Source organism: Molothrus ater, unplaced genomic scaffold (genome assembly GCF_012460135.2).
Source record: "Molothrus ater isolate BHLD 08-10-18 breed brown headed cowbird unplaced genomic scaffold, BPBGC_Mater_1.1 matUn_MA179, whole genome shotgun sequence".
Taxonomy (NCBI): domain Eukaryota; kingdom Metazoa; phylum Chordata; class Aves; order Passeriformes; family Icteridae; genus Molothrus; species Molothrus ater.
In genome coordinates this window covers 74,157-102,062 of record NW_023416716.1, presented here as the reverse complement: position 1 = coordinate 102,062, position 27,906 = coordinate 74,157, and the positions used below count along the sequence as shown (strand labels likewise).

At 60.9% G+C, this 27,906-nt stretch overlaps 3 protein-coding genes across 3 annotated transcripts in view; all 3 read left to right on the top strand.

Moving 5' to 3' along the window:
• Positions 1 to 12,883, top strand: part of LOC118701245 (DNA-directed RNA polymerase II subunit RPB1-like) — a 30,388-nt gene extending 17,505 nt beyond the window's left edge. Inside the window, 14 exon segments of the mRNA XM_036405877.2 lie at positions 280 to 451; positions 1,610 to 1,715; positions 2,391 to 2,596; positions 3,270 to 3,494; positions 4,812 to 5,058; positions 5,724 to 5,824; positions 5,914 to 6,018; positions 6,335 to 6,517; positions 6,988 to 7,191; positions 8,642 to 8,828; positions 9,847 to 9,960; positions 10,321 to 10,470; positions 11,618 to 12,448; positions 12,451 to 12,883. Of these exon segments, the coding sequence (XP_036261770.1) occupies positions 280 to 451; positions 1,610 to 1,715; positions 2,391 to 2,596; positions 3,270 to 3,494; positions 4,812 to 5,058; positions 5,724 to 5,824; positions 5,914 to 6,018; positions 6,335 to 6,517; positions 6,988 to 7,191; positions 8,642 to 8,828; positions 9,847 to 9,960; positions 10,321 to 10,470; positions 11,618 to 12,448; positions 12,451 to 12,773 (3,154 nt within the window). The 3' untranslated portion in view covers positions 12,774 to 12,883.
• A 2,266-nt stretch (positions 12,884 to 15,149) lies between these two features.
• Positions 15,150 to 22,111, top strand: WRAP53 (WD repeat containing antisense to TP53). Its single transcript, XM_036405879.2, has 11 exons — positions 15,150 to 15,172; positions 15,304 to 15,379; positions 15,459 to 15,557; positions 16,500 to 16,608; positions 16,995 to 17,083; positions 17,782 to 17,872; positions 18,486 to 18,618; positions 19,111 to 19,319; positions 19,600 to 19,703; positions 20,495 to 20,638; positions 21,404 to 22,111. Exons 1-11 carry the CDS (start codon positions 15,151 to 15,153, stop codon positions 21,936 to 21,938), a joined length of 1,611 nt encoding a protein of 536 aa, XP_036261772.1. The 5' UTR covers position 15,150; the 3' UTR covers positions 21,939 to 22,111.
• An 821-nt stretch (positions 22,112 to 22,932) lies between these two features.
• The window catches only part of KDM6B (lysine demethylase 6B), an 18,189-nt gene continuing 13,215 nt past the window's right edge, over positions 22,933 to 27,906 (top strand). The window contains exons 1-6 of the mRNA XM_036405876.2: positions 22,933 to 23,030; positions 24,442 to 24,668; positions 25,848 to 26,213; positions 26,914 to 27,006; positions 27,089 to 27,127; positions 27,214 to 27,272. Coding sequence (XP_036261769.1) covers positions 22,933 to 23,030; positions 24,442 to 24,668; positions 25,848 to 26,213; positions 26,914 to 27,006; positions 27,089 to 27,127; positions 27,214 to 27,272 — 882 coding nt within the window. The remainder of the gene's footprint in view (positions 23,031 to 24,441; positions 24,669 to 25,847; positions 26,214 to 26,913; positions 27,007 to 27,088; positions 27,128 to 27,213; positions 27,273 to 27,906) is intronic.

Genomic DNA, 27,906 nt, shown 5'->3' with positions numbered 1-27,906 from the left:
GATGTCCCCACGTGGCTCCTTCCAGAAGTTGGGGACATTTTGGGCTCCAGCCCAACCTGGGTGACATTTTGATGTCCCCAACCTCTTCCACCCCAAACCAGGTCCCACCTTGGTGTCCCCAACCTTCTCCTCCCAAACTTTGGTCACATTTTGGTGTCCTCAACCTTCTCCTACCCGACCTGGACCAACATTTTTGGTGTCCCCAAGCTCCTCCAGGCTGCCCTGGGTGACGCTTTGGTGTCCCCTGGGTGTCCCTGAGGTGTCCCCGTGTCCCGCCAGGTTCAAGTTTGACTACACCAACGAGCGGGCGCTGCGCCGGACGCTGCAGGAGGAGCTGGTCAAGGACATCCTGTCCAACGCCCACATCCAGAACGAGCTGGAGCGCGAGTTCGACCGCATGCGCGAGGACAGGGAGGTCCTCAGGGTCATCTTCCCCACCGGGGACAGCAAGGTGACACCAAAACCCGCCCCAGAAACACCTGGGGCGCACCAAAACCCCACTGAGATCCACCAAAACCCCACTGAGATACCCCAAAACTCAACTGAGATCCCTCAAAACCCCACTGAGATCCACCAAAACCCCACTGAGATCCACCAAAACCCCATCGAGATCCACCAAAACCCCACTGAGATCCACCAAAACCCCATCGAGATACCCCAAAACCCCACTGAGATCCACCAAAACCCCGCTGAGATCCACCAAAACTCAACTGAGATCCCTCAAAACCCCACTGAGATCCACCAAAACCCCACTGAGATCCACCAAAACCCCACTGAGATCCACCAAAACCCCACTGAGATCCCTCAAAACCCCACTGAGATCCACCAAAACCCCACTGAGATCCACCAAAACCCCACTGAGATCCCTCAAAACCCAGCTGAGATCCCCCAAACCCCACCCAGATACCCCAAAATGCAACTGGAATGACCCAAAACCCCAAATTCCACCAAGGACATCCCAAAACCTCCTCGAAATCCAACCAGGACACCCCAAAATCCAACTCAGGTGCCCCATTTTGGGGGTTCTTCCCTCCCAATTTTGGGTTTCTGGCCCCGTTTTTTGGGTTTCTTGCCCTGTTTTTGGGGTTCTTTCCCTATTTTTGGGGTCCTGACCCCATTTTTGGGGTACTTTTCCAATTTCTGGGGTTCTTTCCCTGTTTTTGGGGTCCTGACCCCGTTTTTGGGTTTCTGGCTTCATTTTTGGGTTTCTGGCCCCGTTTTCGGGGTTCTTTTCCCATTTTTGGGGGTTCTTTTCCCATTTTTGGGGTCCTGACCCCGTTTTTGGGGTACTTTTCCCATTTCTGGGGTTCTTTTCCCGTTTTTGGGGTTCTTTCCCCATTTTTGGGGTTCTTTTCCAGTTTTTGGGGTTCTTTTCCCGTTTTTGGGGTCCTGACCCCGTTTTTGGGGTCCTTTCCCCATTTTTGGGGTTCTTTTCCTGTTTTTAGGGTTCTTTTCCCATTTTTTGGGGTTCTTTCCCCATTTTTTGGGATTCTTTTTCCCGTTTTTTGGTGTTCTTTCCCCATTTTTTGGGGTTCTTTCCCCATTTTTTGGTGTTCTTTCCCCATTTTTTGGGGTTCTTTTCCCATTTTTGGGGTTCCTGTCCCCACAGGTGGTGCTCCCCTGTAACCTGCTCCGCATGATCTGGAACGCGCAGAAGATTTTCCACATCAACTCCCGGCTGCCCTCGGACCTGCACCCGGTCAAGGTGGTGGAGGGTGAGTGGGGCCTGGCCCTGGGGCCCCTCAGGAAGGTTCTGGAGCTCCTTGGGTGCCTCAGGAAACTGTGATGGGTTTGAGGTCCCTCAGGAAGGTTCTGGAGCTCCTTGGGTCCCTCAGGAAGGTTCTGGAGGCCTTCAGGATGGGTCTGGGGTCTCTCAGGAAGGTTCTGGAGATCCTTGAGTCCCCCAGGAAGGTTCTGGAGATCCTTGGGTCCCTCAGGAAGGTTCTGGAGATCCTTGAGTCCCCCAGGAAGGTTCTGGAGATCTTTTGAGTCCCTCAGGAAGCTGTGATGGGTCTGGGGTCTCTCAGGAAGGTTCTGGAGCTCCTTGGGTCTCTCAGGAAGGTTCTGGAGCTCCTTGGGTGCCTCAGGAAGGTTCTGGAGGTCCTTGGGTCCCTCAGGAAGCTATGATGGGTTTGGAGATGATCTGGAAGGTTCCTCAGAAAGCTGTGATGGGTTTGGGGTCCCTCAGGAAGGTTCTGGAGATCTTTTGAGTCCCTCAGGAAGCTGTGATGGGTTTGGGGTCCCTCAGAAAGGTTCTGGAGATCCTTGAGTCCCTCAGGAAGGTTCTGGAGCTCCTTGGGTGCCTCAGGAAGCTGTGATGGGTTTGAGGACCCCCAGGAAGGTCCTGGCCACCCTCGGGACGCCCCGTGTGACCACGCTTGTCCCCTCAGGGGTGAAGGAGCTGAGCCGCAAGCTGGTGATCGTCAACGGGGAGGACCCTCTGAGCCGGCAGGCGCAGGAGAACGCGACGCTGCTCTTCAACATCCACCTGCGCTCCACGCTCTGCAGCCGCCGCATGGTGGAGGAGTTCCGGCTCAGCGGGGAGGCCTTCGACTGGCTGCTGGGCGAGATCGAGTCCAAGTTCAACCAGGCCATCGTGAGTGGGGGTTTGGGGTCATTCCTGGGGGGTTTGGGGTCATTCTGGAGGGTTTTGGTTGGGTTTGGGGTCAGGGTTTGGGGGTTTGAGGTCAGTATTTGGGGTACCTTGGGTTGGCTGCTGGGCGAGATGGAGTCCAAGTTCAACCAGGCCATCGTGAGTGGGGCTTGGGGTCATTCCTGGGGGGTTTGGGGTCATTTCCAGGGGGTTTGGGGTCATTCCTGGGGGGTTTGGGGTCATTCCTGGGGTTTTGGTTGGGTTTGGGGTCAGTATTTGGGGATTTGGGGTCACTTCTGGAGGTGCCTTGGGTTGGCTGCTGGGCGAGATGGAGTCCAAGTTCAACCAGGCCATCGTGAGTGGGGTTTTGGGGTCACTCTGGGGTTTGGTGACCCCACTGTGACACTGCTGTCCCCTCAGGCCCATCCTGGGGAGATGGTTTGGGGTCACTCTGGATGGTTTGGGGTCACCGTGGGGTTTGGTGACGCTCTCCTGTCCCCGTGTCCCCTCAGGCCCACCCTGGGGAGATGGTTTGGGGTCACTGTGGGGTTTGGTGACGCTCTCCTGTCCCCGTGTCCCCTCAGGCCCACCCTGGGGAGATGGTTTGGGGTCACTCTGGATGGTTTGGGGTCACAGTGGGGTTTGGTGACGCTCTCCTGTCCCCGTGTCCCCTCAGGCCCACCCTGGGGAGATGGTGGGCGCGCTGGCCGCGCAGTCCCTGGGCGAGCCGGCCACGCAGATGACCCTCAACACCTTCCACTACGCGGGGGTGTCGGCCAAGAACGTCACGCTGGGCGTCCCCCGCCTCAAGGAGCTCATCAACATCTCCAAGAAGCCCAAGACGCCGTCGCTCACCGTGTTCCTGCTGGGCCAGAGCGCCCGCGACGCCGAGCGCGCCAAGGTGGCACCTGGGGACACGCTGGGGACAGCACATGGGCTGGGCTGGGCTGGGGGGTGGCCCCGTGGGGTTGTGTCCCCACAGCCCTGTGGTGGCTCCATGGCTTTGTGTCCCCATGGTGGCCCCGTGGGTTTGTGTCCCCATGGTGGCTCCATGGCTTCGTGTCCCCATGGTGGCCCCGTGGGGTTGTGTCCCCATGGTGGCCCTGTGGTGGCCCCGTGGGTTTGTGTGACCTCCTTGTCCCCACAGCCCTGTGGCGGCTCCGTGGCTTCGTGTCCTCCTGGTGACCCTGAGGCTTTGTGTCCCCTCTGTGTCCCCATGTCTTCCATGTTCCCGTGTCCCTGTTCCTGTGCCACCACACCCAGTGTCCCCAGTGTCCCTCTGTCCCCTGACTTTTCCCTATGTCCTCCATGTCCCCAGGACATCCCAGGCCACCTGGGGCCCACCACACTCCCCATGTCCTTCTGTCCACCATGTCCTTATGTCCACCATGTCCCCAATGTCCCCTGACTGTCCCCAGTGTCCCCAGGACATCCCGTGCCACCTGGAGCACACCACACTCCCCATGTCCCTATGTCCACCATGTCCTTCTGTCCCTATGTCCACCATGTCCCCAATGTCCCCTGACTGTCCCCAATGTCCCCAATGTCCCCTGACTGTCCCCGATGTTCTCCATGTCCCCAGTGTCCTTTGACTTGTCCCCAATGTCCCCAATGTCCCCTGACTGTCCCCAACGTCCCTAGGACATCCTGGAGCACACCACACTCCCCATGTCCTTCTGTCCACCATGTCCCCAATGTCCCCAATGTCCCCAATGTCCCCTGACTGTCCCCATGCCCCCAGGACATCCTGTGCCGCCTGGAGCACACCACACTCCCCATGTCCACCATGTCCCCAATGTCCCCAATGTTCTCCCTGTCCCCACTGTCCCCTGACTGTCCCCAACGCCCCCAGGACATCCTGGAGCACACCACACTCCCCATGTCCACCATGTCCCCATGTCCCCAATGTCCCCTGACTGTCCCCAACGCCCCCAGGACATCCTGGAGCACACCACACTCCCCATGTCCCCAATGTCCCCAGTGTCCCCAGTGTCCCCTGACTGTCCCCAACGCCCCCAGGACATCCTGGAGCACACCACACTCCCCATGTTCCTCTGTCCACCATGTCCCAGTGTCCCCAGTGTCCCCAGTGTCCCCTGACTGTCCCCAACGTCCCCAGGACATCCTGGAGCACACCACACTCCCCATGTCCCTCTGTCCACCATGTCCACCATGTCCCAGTGTCCCCACTGTCCCCTGACTGTCCCCATGCCCCCAGGACATCCTGTGCCGCCTGGAGCACACCACGCTGCGCAAGGTGACAGCCAACACCGCCATCTACTACGACCCCAACCCCCAGAGCACGGTGGTGGCCGAGGACCAGGAGTGGGTCAACGTCTACTACGAGATGCCCGACTTCGACGTCAGCCGCATCTCGCCGTGGCTGCTGCGCGTCGAGCTCGACCGCAAGCACATGACCGACCGCAAGCTGACCATGGAGCAGATCGCCGAGAAGATCAACGCCGGTGGGTGCCCTGGGCTGTGGGGGGGCTTTGGGGGACCTGGAGGGGGTTTGGGGTGACCTGGAAGAGGTTTGAGGGCGTCTGAGCAGCTTCTGAGGGACCTGGAAGAGGTTTGAGGGCGTCTGAGCAACTTCTGAGGGACCTGGAGGGGGTTTGAGGTGACCTGGATGAGGTTTGAGGGTGTCTGAGCAGCTTTTGAGATACCTGAGGGTGATTTGAGGTGGTCTGGATGAGGTTTGAGGGCATCTGAGGAGCTTTTAGGGGACCTGGAAGGGGCTTGAGGTGACCTGGAAGAGGTTTGAGGGCATCTGAGGAGCATTTGGGGGTTCTGCAGGGGTTTGCGGGGCCTTTGGGGGACCTGGAGGGGGTTTGAGGTGACCTGGATGAGTTTTGAGGGTGTCTGAGCAACTTCTGAGGGACCTGGAGGGGGTTTCAGGTGACCTGGATGAGTCGTGAGGGCATCTGAGCAGCTTTCAGGGGTCCTGGAGGGGGTTTGAGGTGACTTGGAGGAGGTTTGAGGGCATCTGAGGAGCTTTTTGAGGATCTTGAAGGCATCTGAGAGCTCTCCAAGGAGTTCTGGAGGAGCTTTGGTGGTTCCTGGCTGATCTTTGAGGACACTCCCGAGGTCCCTTGGGTGACCCTGTCCCCACCCCGTGTCCCCCTGCCAGGCTTTGGTGACGACCTCAACTGCATCTTCAACGACGACAACGCCGAGAAGCTGGTGCTGCGCATCCGCATCATGAACAGCGACGAGAACAAGATGCAGGAGGTGGGCGGGGACCTGGGGCCACCTCAGGGGACACCTCAGGGGACACCTGGCATGGCCTGGGCCTCACCTGCGCCCCGCCGTGTCCCCAGGAGGAGGAGGTGGTGGACAAGATGGACGACGACGTCTTCCTGCGCTGCATCGAGTCCAACATGCTGACGGACATGACCCTGCAGGGCATCGAGCAGATCAGCAAGGTGGGGACACCTGGGGGGGCTTGGGGACGCCTGGAGGGATCCATGAAAGGATGGGGGGTCCCCAGAGATACCATGGTGACCTTTAGGAGGTTCCAGGAGACCTTTAGAAGGTCCAGGATGGTCCCTGGTAACACCTGTGGGCACCTGAGAAGGTCTTTGGGTACCACCAGGTGCTCTGAGGGTTCAGGATCTCTGGGTGGATCTTGAGGAGCATCAGGAGCTCTCCATGGAGACTTTTAGTTGGTTCCAAAAGATCTTTAGAGGATCAGGGACACCCGTGGTGACACCATGGTGACACCTGTCCCCACCTGCCCAGGTGTACATGCACCTGCCACAGACGGACAACAAGAAGAAGATCATCATCACCGAGGACGGGGAGTTCAAGGCTCTCCAGGAGTGGATCCTGGAGACCGACGGCGTCAGCCTCATGCGGGTGCTGAGCGAGAAGGACGTGGACCCCGTGCGCACCACGTCCAACGACATCGTGGAGATCTTCACCGTGAGTCACCTGGGCTGGGGACACCTGGGGGGTGAGGGACACACCTGGGGGCTCATGGAGATCTTCACCGTGAGTCACCTGGGCTGGGACACACCTGGGGTTTGAGGGACACCTGAGTCCCCAGGTGATGGGACCCCCAGATTTTGGGACTCATGGATCCCTGGATTTTGGGGATTCCCCCCCCCTGGATTTTGGGATTTTTAGATTCCTGGATTTTGGGGTTTCCCAACCCCTGGATTTTGCGGTTTCCCACCCCCTGGATTTGGAGATTCCCACCCCCAGATTTGGGGATTCCCAACCTCTGGATTTTGGGATTTGTGGATTCCTGGATTTTGGGGATTTCCCACTCCCGGGATTTGGAGATTCCCACCCCATTTTGGGATTTCGAGAATTCTCACCCCCTGGATTTTGGGATTTCTGGATTTTGGGGATTTCCCACCCCCTGTATTTTGGGGTTTGTGTTCCCGCAGGTTCTGGGGATCGAGGCGGTGCGGAAGGCGCTGGAGCGGGAGCTCTACCACGTCATCTCCTTCGACGGCTCCTACGTCAACTACCGGCACCTGGCGCTGCTGTGCGACACCATGACCTCGAGGGGACACCTGATGGCCATCACCCGGCACGGCGTCAACCGCCAGGACACCGGGCCCCTCATGAAGTGTTCGTTTGAGGAGACGGTGAGGGGACAGCGGGGACAATGGGGACAATTGGGACAATGGGGACAATGGGGACAATGGGGTGGGAATGGGGATTGGGGTTTGGGAATGGCCAGGGCACCGGGCCCCTCATGAAGTGTTCGTTTGAGGAGACGGTGAGGGGACAGCAGGGACAATGGGGACAATGGGGGCAATGGGGTGGGAATGGGGATTGGGGTTTGGGAACCGCCAGGACACCGGGCCCCTCATGAAGTGTTCGTTTGAGGAGACGGTGAGGGGACAATGGGCACAATGGGGTGGGAATGGGGATTTGGGATTTGGGAATGGCCAGGACACCGGGCCCCTCCTGAAGTGCTCCTTCGAGGAGACAGTGAAGGGACAGCGGGGACAATGGGGGCAATGGGGACAATGGGGTGGGAATGGGGTTTGGGAACGGAGATTGGGGTTTGGGAACCGCCAGGACACCGGGCCCCTCATGAAGTGTTCGTTTGAGGAGACGGTGAGGGGACAACGGGGACAATGGGGACAATGGGGTGGGAATGGGGATTGGGGATTTGGGAATAGCCAGGACCCCGGGCCCCTCATGAAGTGCTCCTTCGAGGAGATGGTGAGGGGACAACGGGGACAATGGGGTGGGAATGGGGATTTGGGAATGGCCAGGACACCGGGCCCCTCATGAAGTGCTCCTTCGAGGAGATGGTGAGGGGACAACGGGGACAATGGGGACAACGGGGTGGGAATGGGGATTGGGGTTTGGGAATGGCCAGGACACCGGGCCCCCATGAAGTGCTCCTTCGAGGAGATGGTGAGGGGACAACGGGGACAATGGGGACAACGGGGTGGGAATGGGGATTGGGGTTTGGGAACCGCCAGGACACCGGGCCCCTCATGAAGTGTTCGTTTGAGGAGACGGTGAGGGGACAATGGGGACAATGGGGTGGGAATGGGGATTTGGGAATGGCCAGGACACCGGGCCCCTCATGAAGTGCTCCTTCGAGGAGATGGTGAGGGGACAACGGGGACAATGGGGACAATGGGGTGGGAATGGGGATTGGGGTTTGGGAATGGCCAGCACACTGGGTCACTCATGAAGTGCTCCTTCGAGGAGACGGTGCAGGAATGGGATTGGGAACGGGGTGGGAATGGGGTTGGAGATTGGGGTGGGAATGGGGAGTGGGGGGTGGGAGTGGGAATGGGGTTTGGGGGCTGGGAATGGGGAATTAGAGTGGGAGCAGGGATTGGGGTGGGAATGCGGATTGGGGTGAGGTTTAGGATGGGAATGGGGTGTGGGAATTGGGGTGGGAACAAGGTTTGGGGTGGGAACGGGGATGGCAATGGGTCAGGAATAGGGTTTGCTTGGGGGCTGGGAATGGGGAATTCTGCGCACATTTCCCAGGATTTGGGGCTCTAGAAGCACACGGAAAGGTTGAAGCTGATTTTGGGGCGTCGTCCCCTCCCCATCCCAACTCAGGTGGACGTCCTGATGGAGGCAGCTGCCCACGGGGAGAGCGACCCCATGAAGGGCGTGTCCGAGAACATCATGCTGGGCCAGCTGGCCCCGGCCGGCACCGGCTGCTTCGACCTCCTGCTGGACGCCGAGAAGTGCAAGCACGGCATGGAGATCCCCAGCGCCCTGCCCGGCCTCGGCGTCGGCGGCCGTGAGTCCCCGGAGCCCTGGGGACAACCCCAGAAACGCTGGGGACAGACCCTGGGAAAATTGGGACAGCCCCTGGGAAAGTGGGGACAACCCCAGGAAAATTGGGACAAACCCTGGGAAAATTGGGACAAACCCTGGGAAAATGGGGACAACCCCTGGGAAAGTGGGGAGAACCCCTGGGAAAGTGGGGACAGCCCCAGGAAAATTGGGACAAACCCTGGGAAAATGGGGACAACCCCAGAAACGCTGGGGACAAACCCTGGGAAAATTGGGACAGCCCCTGGGAAAGTGGGGACAGCCCCTGGGAAAGTGGGGACAGCCCCAAGAAAATTGGGACAACCCCAGGAAAATGGGGACAACCCCAGAAATGCTGGAGACAGACCCCGGGAAAATTGGGACAACCCCTGGGAAAGTGGGGACAACCCCAAGAAAATTGGGACAACCCCAGGAAAATGGGGACAACCCCGGGAAAGTGGGGACACCCCTTGGAAGGGTGGCCAGGTTCCTCCAGGAGCAGCTGGGGACACCCCAAGGGTGGTGGCACAAAGCCCTTCAAGGTCGTGGTGGTCATTGGCCAGTTCTGATGTCCCCTGGCAAGAGGGGACAACCTCAGGTTTTGGGGTCCGCGCAGATTTTGGGGTGCCCTGGGACTGGACCCTACAAGGGAAGAGTTGGGGGGACTCCTCAAGGGTGGCACAAAGACCCCCCAATGTCACCAGGACCACCTCCGTGTCCCAGCTTTGGTCACCTGGTGTCCCCCAGATGTTGATGTCCCCCCAATGCCGATGTCCCCAGATTTTGGGGACCCCCAGGTTTTGGGATTCCCCAGATTTTGGGATTCCCCCAGTGTTGATGTCCCCATATTTTGATGTCCCCCAGATGTTGATGTCCCCCAATGCTGATGTCCCCGTATTTTGGTGTCCCCCATATTTTGATGTCCCCCATATTTTGGTGTCCCCATATTTTGGTGTCCCTGTGGTTTTGGTGTCCCCCTGACCCCTTTCTCTCTCTCCCCACAGCCACCGGGATGTTCTTCGGCTCGGCCCCCAGCCCCATGGGGGGGATGTCCCCGGCCATGACCCCCTGGAACCAGGGGGCCACCCCGGCCTACGGAGCCTGGTCCCCCAGCGTGGGTGCGTGGGGCACTGGGAGGGACTGGGATGGACTGGGAGGGACTGGGATGGGTCTGGGGTAAAATGGGGGTCACTGGGATGGCTCTGGGGGGGATTTTGGGGTGTCCTGGGGTGCGTTGGGGATGATGAGAGATCCCCCTGACCCCCATTTCCCCCACAGGCAGCACGATAGACCTGGGTTGTGTTTAAAGGGTGGTTTTGGGGTCCTGGGCTGGTTTGGGGGTCCTGGGCTGTATTTGGGGTCCCCCTGACCCCCATTTCCCCCCACAGGCAGCGGGATGGGGCCGGGTTGTGTTTGGGGCTGGTTTTGGGGTCCTGGGCTGGTTTTGGGGTCCCCCTGACCCCCATTTCCCCCCGCAGGCAGCGGGATGACCCCGGGCGGGGCCGGGTTCTCCCCCAGCGCCGCCTCCGACGCCTCCGGGTTCAGCCCCGGTTACTCCCCAGCCTGGTCACCCACGCCCGGCTCGCCGGGGTCACCCGGCCCCTCCAGCCCCTACATCCCTTCCCCCGGTGAGTACAGCCCCAAAACCACCAAAAACACCCTGAAATAACACCAAAATACCCTAAATAACCCCAAAACACCCTGAAAAAACCCCAAAACACCCTGAAATAACCCCAAAAAACCCTGAAATAACCCCAAATACCCTGAAATAACACCAAAATACCCTGAAAAAAACCCAAAACACCCTGAAATAACCCCAAAACACCCTGAAATAACCCCCAAATACCCTGAAATAACCCCAAAATACCCTGAAAAAACCCCCAAATACCCTAAATAACCCCAAAACACCCTGAAAAAAACCCAAAACACCCTAAAATAACCCCAAAATACCTGTAAGGTACCGTGTAACCTCCAACAACCCCAAAACACACTGAAACACTGCAAACACCCCAAAATACCCTAAAATACCCTTGAAATAACCCAAAATGCCTATAAAATAACCTGTAACCCCTAACAACACCCAAAACACACTGAAACACCCTGAACACCCTAAAATACTCCTAAAATACCACTAAAACACCCATAAAACACCTTGTAACCACTCACAACACCCCAAAACACCTTAAAATACCCCAAACACCTGTAACAGCCCATAACACCCTAAAATATCCCCAAAAAAAACCCGAAACACCCTGTAACCACTAACAACACCCAAAACACACTGGAACACCTCAAACACCCTGTAACACCCTAAAATAACACTAAAACACCCTTAAAACACCCTGTAACCACTAACAACACCCAAAACACACTGAAACACCTCAAACAGGCTGTAACACCCTAAAACACCCCTAAAATAACAGAAAATAACCCAAAACTCTCAGAGAGTACCCTGTAGCTTGTGACAATACCCTGAACACCCTGTAACACCCTAAAACACCCTAAAATAGCCTCAAATAATCCAAAACACCCTGTAACCTGTAACAACACCCCAAAACAGCCCCACAACACCCGAACAGCACCTCAAAGAGACCCCCCCAACACCACGAACAGCCCCACAACACCCGAACAACACCTCAAAGGCACTCACAATATCCCAACACCACGAACAGCCCCACAACACCCGAACAACACCTCAAAGGGCCTCACAACCCTCTCCAACACCCCAACCCCCCCTCCCAACACCCTCCTGACCCCCATGTCCCCTCTCCGCAGGTGGGGCCATGTCCCCCAGCTACAGCCCGACGTCCCCCGCCTACGAGCCGCGGTCGCCGGGGGGCTACACCCCACAGAGCCCCAGCTACAGCCCCACCTCCCCCAGTTACAGCCCGACCTCGCCCAGCTACAGCCCCACCTCGCCCAACTACAGCCCCACCTCGCCCAGCTACAGCCCCACCTCTCCCAGTTACAGCCCGACCTCGCCCAGTTACAGCCCCACCTCGCCCAGCTACAGCCCCACGTCCCCGAGCTACAGCCCCACCTCGCCCAGTTACAGCCCCACCTCGCCCAGCTACAGCCCGACCTCGCCCAGCTACAGCCCGACGTCCCCCAGCTACAGCCCCACTTCTCCCAGCTACAGCCCCACCTCGCCGAGCTACAGCCCCACCTCCCCCAGTTACAGCCCCACTTCCCCCAGTTACAGCCCCACCTCTCCCAGCTACAGCCCGACCTCGCCCAGCTACAGCCCCACCTCGCCCAACTACAGCCCCACCAGCCCCAACTACACCCCGACCTCGCCCAGTTACAGCCCCACCTCCCCCAGTTACAGCCCCACCAGCCCCAACTACACCCCGACCTCTCCCAACTACAGCCCCACCTCTCCCAGCTACAGCCCCACTTCCCCCAGTTACAGCCCCACCTCCCCCAGTTACAGCCCGTCCAGCCCCCGCTACACCCCGCAGTCGCCCACCTACACCCCCAGCAGCCCCAGCTACAGCCCCAGCAGCCCCAGCTACAGCCCCACGTCCCCCAAGTACACCCCGACCAGCCCCAGCTACAGCCCCAGCTCCCCCGAGTACACCCCGACCTCGCCCAAGTACAGCCCCACCTCCCCAAGTACAGCCCCACGTCCCCCAAGTACAGCCCCACCTCGCCCACCTACAGCCCCACCACGCCCAAGTACAGCCCCACCTCGCCCACCTACAGCCCCACCTCGCCCGTCTACACCCCGACGTCGCCCAAGTACAGCCCCACCTCGCCCACCTACAGCCCCACGTCGCCCAAGTACAGCCCAACGTCGCCCACCTACAGCCCCACCTCGCCCAAGGGCTCCACGTACAGCCCCACGTCCCCCGGCTACAGCCCCACGTCCCCCACCTACAGCCTCACCAGCCCGGCCATCAGCCCCGACGACAGCGACGACGACAACTGAGGGCTCCGCCTGTGGGGACGGGGGTGGGACCCCCCAAAAAACACCCCCAGGCCATGGGGGTGACCCCCATATCCATGTGGGGATGGAGGTGTCACCCCCACCCCAAAAAAAAACCCCACATGGATACGGGGTCGGGGTTATCGTCACCCCCAAACCCCTCAGGCCATGGGGGTGACCCCAAAATTGATTTGGGGACGGGGTTGTTGTCACCCCCAAAACCCCACATGGATACGGGGACGGGGTTGTCACCTCCTGAACCCCCGAATTCTGATGGGGTCGGGGTTGTTGTCACCCCCAAACCCCACAGGCCGTGGGGGTGACCCCAAAACTTCCACAGGAACGGCGGCGTCACCCCCTCAGAGCCCCCCACTGAAATGGGGCTGGGGGCGTCACCCCCAAAAGCCAAAAACCCAGGACAGGTCATGGGGGTGACACCCGAATTTCCATGGGAACGGGGGTTGTCACCCCAAAAACCCCAATTCCCAGTGGTGACGGGGTTGTCACCCCCAAATGGAAATGGGGCTGGGGTTGTCACCCCCAACCCCCAGTGGGGACAGGGCTGTTGTCACCCCCCAGGTCCCCACAGACTGCTGGGGTCACCCTGAAATTGGGGTGACACCAAAGGATGGTGGTGGTGGTGGTGAAATTTGGGGTCACCCCTGAAGTTGGAGGCACCCTCAAGTTTATGGGGGAAGCCCTGAATTGAACTTTTGGGGAACCCCCCCAAAGTTCAGAGGGGGCAACCCCAAAACTGGGGGGGGGTTGAGGGGGAATCCCTGAACTGGGGTGAAATCCCTAAATTGGGGTGAAACCCGAAAATTGAGGAGTTCATCCCTAAATTGGGGTGAAACCCTGAAATTGGGGGGTTGATCCCCAAGCCTTGAATTTGGGGTGACCCCCAAGTTGAGGGTGACCCCTCCCCCCTCCCCCAGTTTAGAGGTCACCCCCCCCCCCCCAGTTGGGGTGGGGGAGGGGCGGGCGTGGGAGCCCCTCCCCGATTTTGGGGGGTCCGGTGGGGGGGGGGGGTGGGGTTGTAATTTATGGGGTTCGTTAATGAGGGGGGGAGGGGGGGTGGGGGAGGGGGGGCTCATTGGTGGCGGTTTTGGGGGTTCAGGGGGGAGGGGGCGTCCTTTGCCCCTCCCCCACCCCCCTTTATTTTGCTGTTTTCACTTTTGGGGTTGTTGGGGGGGGGGAGGAATTTTGGGGAATTTCTGATTTTGGAGGGAAGTTAATAAAAGTTTTACTGATTTTCATCTGTGACTGTTTTGGGGGGAGGGGGGACACCCCAAAACTCCTCATTTGGGGACACCTGGGCACACCTGGACACCTGTGGGTGGCCCTGAGGAACTTGAGGGGGATGTGGAGGAACATCAAGGTGGGACGGCTGGGTCATGGAGGAGCATCATGGTGGCCATGGTTGGGTCGTGATGGCCATGATTGAGTCATGGTGATGATGGTTAGGTCATGGTCACCATGGTTGAGTCATGGAAGCCACAGTTGGGTCATGGTGGCCAAGGTTGGGTCTTAGTGGCCATGGTTGGGTCATGGTGGCCATTATCGGGTCATGGTGGCCATGGTTGGGTCGTGGTGGCCATGGTTGGGTTGTGGCAGCCATGGTTGGGTTATGGCAGCCATGGTTGGGTGGTGGTGGCCATGGTTGGGTTGTGGTGGCCAAGATTGGGTCATGGTGGCCATGGTTGAGTGGTGATGGCTGTTATGGGGTCATGGTGGCCATGGTTGGGTGGTGGTGGCCATGGTTGGGTCATGGTGGCCATGGCTGGGTGGTGGTGGCCAAGAGTGGGTCATGGTCACCATGGTTGGGTCATGGCGGCCATGGTTGGGTTGTGGCAGCCATGGTTGGGTGGTGGTGGCCATGGTTGGGTCATGGTGGCCATGGCTGGGTGGTGGTGGCCATGATTGAGTCATGGCAGCCATGGTTGAGTCATGGTGGCCAAGAGTGGGTCATGGTCACCATGGTTGGGTCATGGCGGCCACAGGTCACCCCTTGGTTGCTCCCCACCAACTCCAGGACCCTCTTTTGGGACTCCCCCAAACCCTCAGGTGCCATTTTGGGGTGCCCTGTGTCCCTCTGATCCCCTGGGTCACATTTTGGGGTCCCCCAGACCCCCCCAAACCCTCAGGTACCATTTTGGGGTGTCCCAGGTCCCTCTGGACCGTTTTGGGGCCGTTTTTGGGGTCGCATTTCGGGGTCCCCAAATCGCAGGCGTCCCTTTTTGGCGGGAAAAGCGGAAGCCCCGCCTACAGAGGGAGGAGCCAATCCAAATCGCGCCTCATTCCATATATGGAGCTGGAGGCGTGGCCTAAAGAGCGTGCCGCTAGGGGGCGTGGCCAGCGAGGGGCGTGGCCTCTCGCTGTCATGGCGGCGCCCATGGTGGACGGTGCGCGTTGAGGGGGGGGGGGGGCGGGAGAATTTGGGGTTTTTTTGGGGGATTTTTGGGGGGATTTTGGGTTTTTTGAGGGGAAGTTGGGGATGGGGCGGGGCTCTGACCTCTCCCCTCCCCCCCCGCAGCCTCTCAGGGGGTCCCCGAACCCCCCGGGACCCCTCAGGACGCGGCCCCGCCGGAGCCCGAGGAGGAGGAGCTCGAGTGAGTTTGGGGGGGATTTTTTGGGGGTCCCTGAGGGGTTTTGGGGGTCCCTGACCCCCCCAATTCCGGCTCTTCCCAGTTTCCCGCAGTACGAACTGGGCCGCCCCCCCCGCCCGGTTTGGGGGGCGCGGGAGGAATTCGCGAAGCGCCCCGAGAATTACCTGCGAGGCTGCAAATGGTGAGAGACCCCAAAATCCCCCCCAAAATCACCCGGAAACCTCCCCAAATCACCTCAGAAATCAGCCCAACAGTCACCCCGAACCCCCCGCCGAAAATCAGCCCAACACCCCCCCAAAAACCTCCCTAAATCACACCAAAAACCACCCCAAAAACCTCCCTAAACCACCCCAAAAACGCTCCAAAATCACCTCAGAACCTCCCTAAAAATCACCGCAAACCCCCGCCAAAAATCACCCCAAAAATCACCCCAAAAAACCTCCCTATATCACACCAAAGCCCCCCCAAAAATCACCCCAAAACCTCCCCCAAAACATCCCTAAATCACCCCAAAACTTCCCCAAAAATCACCCCAAAATCCCCGGGGGAGGGTTGGGGTCCCCTGGGGGGTTGAAATGGGGGGGTCCCCAACACCTGGGGTTTGTTTTGGGGTTCATTGGGGGATCCCCAATACCTGAGGGGTCATTTTGGGGTCCATGAGGTGACAATGGGGGGGTCCCCATACCCGGGGCTATTTTGGGGTGACAATGGGGGGGTCCCCACACCCGGGGCTATTTTGGGGTGACAATGGGAGGGTCCCCACACCCGGGGCTATTTTGGGGTGACATTTGGGGGTCCCCATACCCGGGGCTATTTTGGGGTGACAATGGGGGGGTCCCCATACCCGGGGCTATTTTGGGGTGACATTTGGGGGGGTCCCCATACCCGGGGCTATTTTGGGGTGACAATGGGGGGGTTCCCATACCCGGGGCTATTTTGGGGTGACATTTGGGGGTCCCCATACCCGGGGCTATTTTGGGGTGACAATGGGAGGGTCCCCACACCCGGGGCTATTTTGGGGTGACAATGGGGGGGTCCCCACACCCGGGGCTATTTTGGGGTGACAATGGGAGGGTTCCCACACCCGGGGCTATTTTGGGGTGACATTTGGGGGTCCCCCCAGGGCCCCCGACGGCTCCTGCGTCCTCACCTGCAGCAACGACAACGCCCTGAGGATCTTCGACCTCCCCCTCCCCCCGGGACCCCCCCCGGGGGCGCCCCTCCCCCAGCTGGTGGGTGGGGGAGGGGCTGGGGGGATTTGGGGGGGGTGGGGGGGTCACTTTGGGGGAGTTTGGGGTCACTTTAGGGGGGTTTGGGGTCACTTTAGGGGGGTTTGGGGTAATTTTTGGGGTCTGGGGGTCACTGAGGAGAGTTTGGGGTCACTTTGGGGGGGTTTGGGGTCATTTTGGGGAGGTTTGGGGTCATTTTGGGGGGTCCTGGGGGGGATTTTGGGGGGCTGGGGGGTCACTGGGGGGGTCATTGTGGATCTCCAGGGGTCACTCAGTGGTCACAGGGGTCACTCAGGGGTCACTCAGGGGTCACTCTGGGGTCACTCAGGGTCACTGGGGTCACTCGGGTCACTCTGGTCACTCTTGGTCACTCTGGTCACTGGTGGCAGCTCCCGGCCGTGCAGGTGGCCGAAGGTGACACCATCTACGACTTCACCTGGTACCCCCTGATGGACTCCAACGACCCCCCCAGCTGCCTGTGAGCACTGGGAGAGACTGGGACATACTGGGAATGGACTGGGAGGGACTGGAATGGACTGGGAATGGACTGGGAGGGACTGCGAGATACTGGGAATGGACTGGGAGGGACTGGGATATACTGGGAATGGACTGGGAGGGACTGGGACATACTGGGAATGGACTGGGAGGGACTGGGAATGGACTGGGGGGGAACTGGGAATGGACTGGGAGGGACTGGGAGAGACTGGGAACAGACTGGGAGGGAACGGGGATATACTGGGAATGGACTGGGAGGGACTGGGATGGACTGGGAGGGACTGGGATATACTGGGAATGGACTGGGAGAGACTGGGATGGAACTGGGAATGGACTGGGATATACTGGGAACGGACTGGGAGCACTGGGAGGGAACTGGGAAGGCGCTGGTTGTTACTGGGATGAACTGGGGGTGGTGTACTGGGAGCAGGGGCGGCTCCTGGGAGGTCGTTACTGGTCCAGACTGGTCTGTGCTGGTTTATACTGGTCCGTACTGGTTTGTACTGGTCTGTGCTGGTTTATACCACTCCATACGGGTCCATACCAGTTTATACTGGTCCATACCGGTCCGTACTGGTCTGTACTGGTGTATACTGGTTCGTACTGGTCCATACTGGTCCGTACAAGCGTGTACCGGTCCATGCCAGTCCATACTGGTTTATACTGGTCTGTACTGGGCAGGGTGGCCGCCAGCAGCCGGGACAGCCCCGTGCACCTCTGGGACGCCTTCGATGGGAGCCTGAGGGGCTCATTCCGTGCCCACAACCACCTGGTGGGCACTGGGATCAAACTGGGAGGGACTGGGATCAAACTGGGAGGGAACTGGGAGGGGACTGGGTTTGGGGACCCCTGGGATGTCCCTGGGTGGATTTTGGGGTCCCGGATAAGCTTTTGGGGACCCCTGACCCCTTTAATGGGAGGAGTTTTGGGGTTTGGGGACCCCCCAGAGCTGTCCCGTGTGGTTTTGGGGTCTCCCCATTCCATGTAGGGTTTTTGGGATCCCCCATCTGTCCCAGGTGGGTTTTGGGGTCTCCCCGTTCCCTGTAGGGTTTTGGGTCCCCCCCCATCTGTCCCAGGAGGGTTTTGGGTCCCCCCATCTGTCCCAGGTGGGTTTTGGGGTCTCCCCATTCCCTGTAGGGTTTTGGGATCCCCCATCTCTCCCAGGAGGGTTTTGGGTCCCCCCCATCTCTCCCAGGTGGGTTTTGGGGTGTCCCCGTTCCCTGTAGGGTTTTTGGGGCCCCCCATCTCTCCCAGGTGGGTTTTGGGTCCCCTCAATCTGTCCCAGGAGGGTTTTGGGGTGTCCCCGTTCCCTGTAGGGTTTTTGGGGTCCCCCCCCCATCCCGGGTGGTTTTGGGGCGCCCTCAGGGACCCCGTGGTGTCCCCAGGACGAGCCCGTGGCCCCCCACTCCTTGGCCTTCGCCCCCGATGGCTCCCGGCTCCTGGGCGGCTTCGACGGCGCCGTCCGAGAGTTCCCGACCGAGTGCCCGGGCCGGGGCGGCCTCCAGAGGAGCCTGAGCCGTGAGGGGCGGGGCTTAAGGGGGGCGGGGCTTAAAGGGGGCGGGGCTTAATGGGGTGGGGTCTGGGCGTGGGGTAAGGGGAGGTTCCCAGCCGGTATTCGGGGGTTAAAAGGGGTGGGGTGAGGCCAAAGGGGGCGTGGTCTAAAGGGGTGTGGTCAATGGGAGGGGCGGGGGTGGTGCAGGGGCAATTCCCACCCTGTATTGGGGGTTAAAATGGGAAAGTCAGGGGTTAAAAAGGGTGGGGTGTGGTCAAAATGGGCGTGGCCTAAAGGAAAAGAGGCGTGGCCTAAAGGGTGGGGTCTGGGAGTGGGTGGGGCCCTGGGGTGGGGCTTAACAGGGAGTGTCTGGCAAAATGTAAATGAGTGGAACATAAGGGGGCGTGGCTTTGACGGGCGTGGTCCCAAGGAGGGGAGAGTTTGGGTGGGTGGAGTCCAAGGGGGTGTGGCCTCACTGAAGGGGGCGTGGCCTAACCTTTGTCTCCACCCCCTCCCAGAGGGCGGGCATGGCCAGCGAGGCCTGATTGGCTGCCTGGCCTTCAGCCCCAGCCAATCGCTGTTCGCCTGCGGCTCCTATGGGCGGAGCCTGGGGCTGTACCCGCTAGAAGGGGGCGGGGCCGTGGCGCTCTGGCCCCGCCTCCCGGCCGCGCCCACTCACCTGCGCTTCAGCCCCTGTGGGACTCACCTGTACGCGGGCGGGAGGAAGGTGGGCGTGGCCAAATGTGGGCGTGGCTTTTGGGTGGGGCATGGGGTGGGTGGGGGCTGTGGGTTGTTATGAGGGTGTGGCCTCGTGGTGGGCGGGGCTTTATGAATGCGGGTGTGGCCTCAGTGCGTGTTTTTGGGGGCGTGGTTTAGGCTCTGATTGACATCTCCCAGTGTAGTGGGTGGAGCTTTGTGGGCGTGGCTTATGGGATGGGAGGTGGTTTTCTCATTGGGGGCGTGGCTTCATGCCTGATGGGCGTGTCCCGGCCTGGCCCCGCCCCCAGGACCGCCACATCCTCTGCTGGGACCTTCGTGTCCCCGAGCGTCCCCTCCTGGCGCTGCCGCGGCGCGTGGCCACCAACCAGCGCGTGACCTTTGACCTCGACCCGTGAGTGACCCCCCCCGAAAATTGGGGCACTCCTGGGGACACCTGGGGCAACTTCTGGGGACACCTGGGGCACCTTTTGGGGGGGATTTTTGGGGCTCTTGGACACCTGGACCTTCTCCTTGAGGACGTTTAGGGTGGGTCCAGCACCCCTGAATCAGATTTTGGGTGGGGGCCCGAGGGGATTTTTGGACCCCCCCCTCCCCATTTCCTGGGAGTTTTTAAGGGCGGGGGTCTCAGGGGGTTTTTAGGGTTGGGGGTCTCAGGGGGTTTTTAGGGTGGGGGTCTCAGGGGGTTTTTAGGGTTGGGGTCTCAGGGGGTTATTAAGGGTGGGGGTCTCAGAGGGTTTTTAGGGTTGGGGTCTCAGGGGGTTATTAAGGGTGGGGGTCTCAGGGGGTTTTTAGGGTTGGGAGTCTCTGGGGGTTTTTAGGGTTGGGGTCTCTGGGGGTTATTAAGGGTGGGGGTCTCAGGGGGTTTTTAGGGTTGGGAGTCTCTGGGGGTTTTTAGGGTTGGGGGTCTCTGGGGGTTATTAAGGGTGGGGGTCTCTGGGGGTTTTTAGGGTTGGGGTCTCTGGGGGTTTTTAGGGTTGGGGTCTCTGGGGGTTTTTAAGGGTGGGGGTCTCAAGGGGTTTTTAGGGCGGGGGTCTCTAGGGGTTTTTAGGGCAGGGGTCTCAGGGGGTTTTTAGGGTTGGGGTCTCAGGGGGTTTTTAGGGCGGGGGTCTCTGGGGGTTTTAGGGCGGGGGTCTCAGGGGGTTTTTAGGGTTGGGGTCTCCCATTGTCCCCGGTGCCCCCCAGGTCGGGGCGGTTCCTGGTCGGGGGTGACACCGACGGCTTTGTCACCGTCTGGGACACGCTGGCCCCGCCCAGCCCGGGGGACCCCCCCGAGCTGCCCCCCCTGCTCCGCTTCCGCGCCCTCCGCGACTGCGTCAACGGCACCAGGTAACCCCAAAAAACGGGGATTCCCCCCCAAAAATACAACACCTGGGGATTCCCCCCCAAAAAAACAACACCTGGGGATTCCCCCATAAAAACATTGGGGACCCCTCCCCAAAAATCGTTGGGACCCACCCTAATAAAATTTGGGGATCCCTCCAAAAAGTACCTTGGATCACCTCCCAAACGCCCAAATTACCGTCCCAAATCTCCGAAAATTTCCACCCCAAACTCTCCCAAAATTTCCACCCCAAACTCTCTCAATTCCTACCCCAAACTTTCACCCCAAGTCCCCCAGTTTCCACCCCAAATGCCTCAAATTTCTTCCTCAAACTCACCCAAATTTCCACCCCAATCTCACCCCAATTCCTACCCCAAACTTCCACCCCAAATTCCCCAAATTTTCACCCAAATCCCCCAAATTTCCACATCAAAACTCCCCCAATTTCTACCCCCACCTTGCACCGAAAGTCCCCCAATTTCCACCCCAAACTCCCCCAATTTTCACACCAAACTCCCTCAAATTTCCACCCCGAACCCCCCAAATTTCCTCCTCAAACTCCCCCACATTCCCACCCTAAACCTCCCCAAGTTTCCACACCAAATTTCTACCCGAAACTCCCCCAAATTTCCACCCCAAACCTCCCCAAGTTTCCACCCTAAGTCCCCCAAATTTCCACCCCAAATCTCCCCCAAATCCCCCCAATTTCCACCCCAAACTCCCCAATTTTCACCGAAATCCCCCAAATTTCCCCGTTTCCCCATTCCCAGCCTGCACCCCGCGCTGCCGCTCCTGGCCACGGCCTCGGGCCAGCGCCTGTTCCCGGCGCCGTGGGACAGCGACGGTGACAGCGAGGGGACACAGGAGGGGCCGGCCCCGGGAGGGGACATCCGGCTGCAGCTCTGGTGGTGGGGACACGAGGACACCCCCGGGGACACCCCCGGGGACAGCGGGACCGGCCAGTGTCACCTCAGCGGGACCGGCCAGTGTCACCTCAGCGGGGACACCGATTGTCACATCCCCGGGGACACCGATTGCCACACCCCTGGGGACAGCGGGACCGGCCATTGTCACCTCAGTGGGGACACCGATTGTCACATCCCTGGGGACACTGGGACTGCAGATTGTCACATCCCTGGGGACACCAGAACTGGTGATTGTCACCTCCCTGGGGACACTGGGACTGCAGATTGTCACCTCCCCGGGAACACCGATTGTCACCTCCCTGGGGACACTGGGACTGGCTGTTGTCACTTCTCTGAGGACATTGGGACTGGAGATTGTCACCTCCCTGGGGGACACTGAGTGTCACCTCCCTGGGGACAGTGGCTGTCACCTTTGAGGACCAGAACTGTCACCCCTGGGGATCCTGGAGGGTCACAGCCCCCTTGGGGACCCCGAATGTCACCCAGTGTCACCCTTGGGGACCCCAGATGTCCCCCCCAGGCCTCGGTTGTACTAAAGCCGTTGTGACTGTTGCCCTCTGTCACCCCCCGTGGGCTGTCACAGGTGGGGGCGTGGCCAGACCTGCCCCACCCCACACCCCAACACCCCCCACGGGTGCCCCAAAATCGTCCCCAGCCCCTCCGTGGTCCCCACCCTGCAATTCCGGCGTTGCCCCTTTAAGAGCCCCCCCCCACACACAAACAAAGGGGCGGGGCCTGTTCCTAAGCAGCTTTATCATCACCATGGCAACGGTGGGGGTTGTGATGTCGCCATGGAAATCTGTGTGGCGCTGCTGGCCACGCCCCCGCCCTGAGGCCACGCCCAACCACGTGGCCACACCCACAGAGGTCTGACTCTGTGGGTGTGGCCACGTTAACTTTTGGTCACGCCCCTTCCAAAAGACCACGCCCCATTTTAAGTGCCCGTCCATGCTAATTGCGCTAAGCCACGCCCCCTAAATACACACCCTGACCCCAATCCACGCCTTTTAAATATTAAAACCACGCCCACCTTTTCATGCCCCGCCCCATGTCTCCCAAACAACGAGCACGCCCATCCGTGACCACGCCCCTTTATCAGCCCCACCCACCCCCTTCACTACGCAGCCACGCCCACCCACGAGGCCCCTCCCCCGCTCCAAACCACGCCTTTCACTCCGAAAAGCCACGCCCCCATTTGAGGCCACGCCCCTCAGGAAAAGCCCCGCCCCTCCTCCTCCGGCGCGGTCGCAGCCGGGGCGGCCCCGCGGGGACCCGGGTTCGAGTCCGGGCCGGGCCGGGGGCGGCACCGGGGGGGTCCCGGCGGGGGTGGCGGGGCCGGGCCGGGGGCGGCGGCCCCGCGGGGGCGGGGGGCGATGGCGGGGCCGGCGGCGGCGCTGCTCGTGGCCGTGCTGGGCGCGGGGGCCGCGGGGCTCAGCCTGGAGCCGGTGGTCTGGCACACCGGGAACCGGCGGTGAGAGCGGGGGCAACGGGGGCGGGGGCAACGGGGGGGGGACGGGGGTTGGGGGGCTCCGGGGGGATTGGGGGTATTGGGGGGTCCGAGGGCATTGAGGGGACTGGGGGGCACCGGGGGGATTGACGGGATTGGGGGGGTCCGGGGACAATTGGGAGGTCCGGGGGGAATTGAGGGGTTTGGGGGGTCCAGGGGGATTGGGGGGATTGAGTGGTCTGGGGGGGTCTTTAGGATATTGGTGGGGGGTCTTGAGGGGATTTGGGGGTCCGAGGGGCTGGGGGGCACCAGGGGGGTCTTGGGGTACCGGGGCTCTGAGGGGATTTGGGGGCTCTGAGGGGATTGGAGGGGTCTGGGGGCTTTTGGGGTCTGAGGGCTTGGGGGGGGTCTTGAGGAACCTGGGGGCCTGTGGGGGTTGGGGCATTTGGGGGGTCTGGGGGTGTCGTGAGGGATTTGGGGGCGTCAAGGGGGGGATCAGGGGAGGCTGGGGGGGGGGAGGGGCTTGAGGGGTCTTGGGGACCTGAAAATGTCGGGAGGGAAAGGGGGGGAGGGGCTCCCAGGGGTCTGGGAGGGGGAGGGGGGGGTTGGGGGTCTCCTCACCTGCTCCAGGTGACCCCAAGAGATGGGGATGGGGACATGGGGGGTGACACCATGTGGGTGACACCGGGGGCGGGACACAACGGGCTGTGGGTGACATCGTCTGTGTGACACCGTGAGTGACACCGTGACCGTGTGACACTGTGACTGTGTGACACCGTGACTGTGTGACACCGTGAGTGACACCGTGAGTGACACCGTGAGTGACACCTGGCGCTGTGACTGTGACACCATGAGTGACACCGTGACTGTGTGACACTGTGACTGTGTGACACCGTGACTGTGTGACACCGTGAGTGACACCGTGAGTGACACCGTGAGTGACACCTGGCGCTGTGACTGTGACACCGTGAGTGACACCGTGACTGTGTGACACCGTGACTGTGTGACACTGTGAGTGACACCGTGACTGTGTGACACCGTGAGTGACACCGTGAGTGACACTGTGACACCTGGCGCTGTGGCTGTGTGTGACACTGTGACTGGGTGACACCAAGTGTGACAACTTGAGCGTGACAGTGTGAGTGACACTGTGACACCGTGGCTGTCACCGTGACCACGTGTGTGACACGGTGCGACGAGGACACCGCGTGCCAGCGCAGGTGTCGCCACATCTGTCGCACTGAGCAGGTGTGACACCAGCACAGGGGGGTGACACCATCACAGGGGGGTGACACCGGGTGCCACTCCATGTGTGTGACACAGTGACATGGTGACAGCCACACAGTGACGGTGATGCAGTGACAGTGACACAGTGACAGCCACACGGTGACGGTGACACGGTGACGGTGACACGGTGACGGTGACACGGTGACAGTGACGGTGACAGCCCCAGCCCCCCCTCGGGTCCCCCCCTCGGGTGCCCCCGGCCCCGGGTCCCCCCTGCTGTGTCCCCTCCCCCCCCAGGCCCCCCACGGAGCGGGTGGGGGAGGGGCAGCGGCGCCGTTGCCATGGTGACAACAATGGCTGCCCAACCCCCCCCCCCCAGCGCTGCAGGGGCGCCTGACGGGGCTGTCACTGTCCCCATGCCCAGGGTGTCACCGTGTCCCCACACCTGACTGGGCTGTCACCGTGTCCCCATGCCCAGGGTGTCACCGTGTCCCCATGCCCAGGGTGTCACTGTGTCCCCATGCCTGGTGTTGTCACCCTCCTGTGGTGTCACACGGTGTCACCCTGATGGTGTCACCATCACGGTGGCAGTGTCACACTTGTCACTGTGTCACCCCCACGGTGTCACTGTCACGGTGGCAGTGTCACGCCTGTCACTGTGTCACACACGCAGTGTCTCGTCTGGTGTCACCTCCGCTGTGTCACCCTGACCGTGATGGTGTCGCACGCAAGTGTCACACGCACGGAATGTCACACACACAGTGTCACACAGAGTGTCACGGTGTCACACACACACCCAGTGTCACACACACAGTGTCACACAGAGTGTCACGGTGTCACACACACACCCAGTGTCACACGTTGTCCCCATGTCCCCCCAGGTTCCAGGATGCCAGCGGTTACATGCTGTACCCTCAGTGTCACACACACAGTGTCACACACACACAGTGTCACACACACACAGTGTCACAGTGTCACACCCAGTGTCACATTGTCCCCAGGTTCCTGGACGCCGGCGGTTACGTGCTGTACCCTCAGTGTCACACACACAGTGTCACAGTGTCACACACACACAGTGTCACAGTGTCACACAGTGTCACACACAGGATGTCACACACACACAGTGTCACAGTGTCACAGTGTCACACGCAGTGTCACATTGTCCCCAGGTTCCTGGACGCCGGCGGTTACGTGCTGTACCCTCAGTGTCACACACACACAGTGTCACAGTGTCACACACACACAGTGTCATAGTGTCACACACGTCACACGCAGTGTCACATTGTCCCCAGGTTCCTGGACGCCGGCGGTTACGTGCTGTACCCTCAGTGTCACACACACACAGTGTCACAGTGTCACACACACACAGTGTCATAGTGTCACACACAGGATGTCACACACACACAGTGTCACAGTGTCACGGTGTCACACCCAGTGTCACATTGTCCCCAGGTTCCTGGACGCCGGCGGTTACGTTCTGTACCCTCAGTGTCACACACACAGTGTCACAGTGTCACACACACAGTGTCATAGTGTCGCACACAGTGTCACACACAGGATGTCACACACACACACAGTGTCACAGTGTCACACCCAGTGTCACATTGTCCCCAGGTTCCTGGACGCCGGCGGTTACGTGCTGTACCCTCAGTGTCACACACACACAGTGTCACACGCAGTGTCACATTGTCCCCAGGTTCCTGGACGCCGGCGGTTACGTGCTGTACCCTCAGATCGGCGACCGCCTGGACCTGGTGTGCCCGGGGGGGGCGGGGTACGAGTACTACAAGCTGTACCTGGTGGGGGGGGCGCAGGCGCGGCGCTGCCAGGTGCAGGCCCCGCCCCCCGGCCCCGCCCCCACGCTGCTGCTCACCTGCGACCGCCCCCAGCGCGACGTTCGCTTCACCATCAAATTCCAGGAGTTCAGCCCCAACCTCTGGGGACATGAGTTCCGCCGGCAGCACGACTATTACATCATCAGTGAGCCGTGACGTCATCAGCGGGGGCGGGGCGGGGGGGACGATGGCGTTGTGGGAGGGTGATGTCATCGCTGGGGGGTGATGTCATCGCTGGGGGGGTGATGTCATTGGGGAAGGCGTGGAGGGGTTGGGTTGTATTCAGGGTGTGCTGGTGATGTCATCAGGGTGATGATGTCATAGCGAGGGGTGGTGATGTCATCGGGGAGGGGGTGATGTCATAGCAAGGGGTGGTGATGTCATCGGGGAGGTGGTGATGTCATTGGGGAACGGGTGGAGGGGAGGGGGTGTGGAGTTGTGTTTGGGAGGGGCTTTGGGGAGGGTTTTGGGGCTCGTTCGCCCTCTGGGAGGTGCTGGTGATGTCATCAGGGTGTGATGTCATCAGGGTGTGATGTCATTGGTCTGTGATGTCATCGGAGGGGACTAGCATCGATGGCGTGACACCGTGGGGGGGAGCTGACAGCATTAGGGCAGGGATGATGTCACGATGATGTCATCACTATCCCTGTGATGTCATCAACGCGCAATGCTGTGACATCACTGGGGGCGATGACGTCACAGGACGCGACATCCCCAGAACGGGTGATGACATCAGGGGGAGACGGGGAGTGACCAGGCTCTGACATCATTGGGGGGGAGGGGTTTATGACGAGTGGCATGACGTCACAGATGACGTCACAGTGGGCCTCCACCATCCTTTGCAGCCACGTCTGACGGGACCCCCGAGGGGCTGGAGAACCGGCAGGGCGGGGCCTGCCTGACGCGGGCCATGCGCGTCACCCTGCGCGTGGGGCAGCGTGAGTGCCCCGCCCCCACCCCGCCCCGCCCCCGCCCCCGCCCCTCCCCCTCTCACCCTCCCTCCCCTCCCCTCCCCCACAGGCCCCGGGGCGGAGCCGCCGCCGGACCCGGCCGGGACAGGTAAAGGTGCAGAGGGGGAGGGGCTGCAGGGGGAGGGGCTTTACCCACCTGAAGCCCCGCCCCTGACTCCTCCCCCTTTCCCCCAGGTTCAGCCAATCAGACGAGCCCGCCCGGGCCGGGCCCGCCCCCCGCGCGGGAGGGGGCGGTGCTGGGGGCGGCGGGGGGCGGGGCGGCGCTGCTGGCGCTGCTGGGGGGGGCGGGGGGGGCGCTCTGGTGGCGGCGCCGCCCCCGGAGACCCCAAAAAACCCCGCGGGGAGGGGCGGGGCCGGCGAGGCCACGCCCCCACGGACCGGGCCCCGCCCACCCCCTGCGCGAGCTGCCCCTCCCCCCCGCAGCCCCGCCCCCCGCCTATTACAAGGTGTGAGGGGGTGGGGGAGGGGGCGGGAGCCCAAGCTGGGGAGACCCCGCCCACAAAGGTGGAAGGACACGCCCCACCCTGAAGCTCCGCCCCTTTGGGGCATAGAGGAATGAAGGACCCAAAAAGGGAAGAATTTGCCCCAAAATGAACCCCCAGGTGTGGGGAGGTGGGGCTTAATCAGGAGGCGTGGCCTGAATGGGGCGTGGTCACTACAGGGCGTGGTCTAATTTGCATATGGTGCGGCCCAGGGGCGTGGTCACCCAAATATGGGCGTGATTTCACCTGGGGAGGCGGAGCTTGAGCAGCTTTGAGGCGTCACCCCAGGAAATGGGCGGGGCTTGGTGATGCCACCCTCCCATTGGCCACGATTAAGCCCTGCCCACACAAAGGGGTGGGATCATTTAGGCCACACCCCCATGGC

Coding starts and splice junctions, on each gene's coding strand:
- WRAP53 (XM_036405879.2), top strand. CDS start 15,151: ATGGCGGCGCCCATGGTGGACG. Junction 16,609..16,994: donor GGGCGCCCCTCCCCCAGCTG/GTGGGTGGGGGA, acceptor CACTGGTGGCAG/CTCCCGGCCGTGCAGGTGGC. Junction 17,084..17,781: donor AACGACCCCCCCAGCTGCCT/GTGAGCACTGGG, acceptor TGTACTGGGCAG/GGTGGCCGCCAGCAGCCGGG.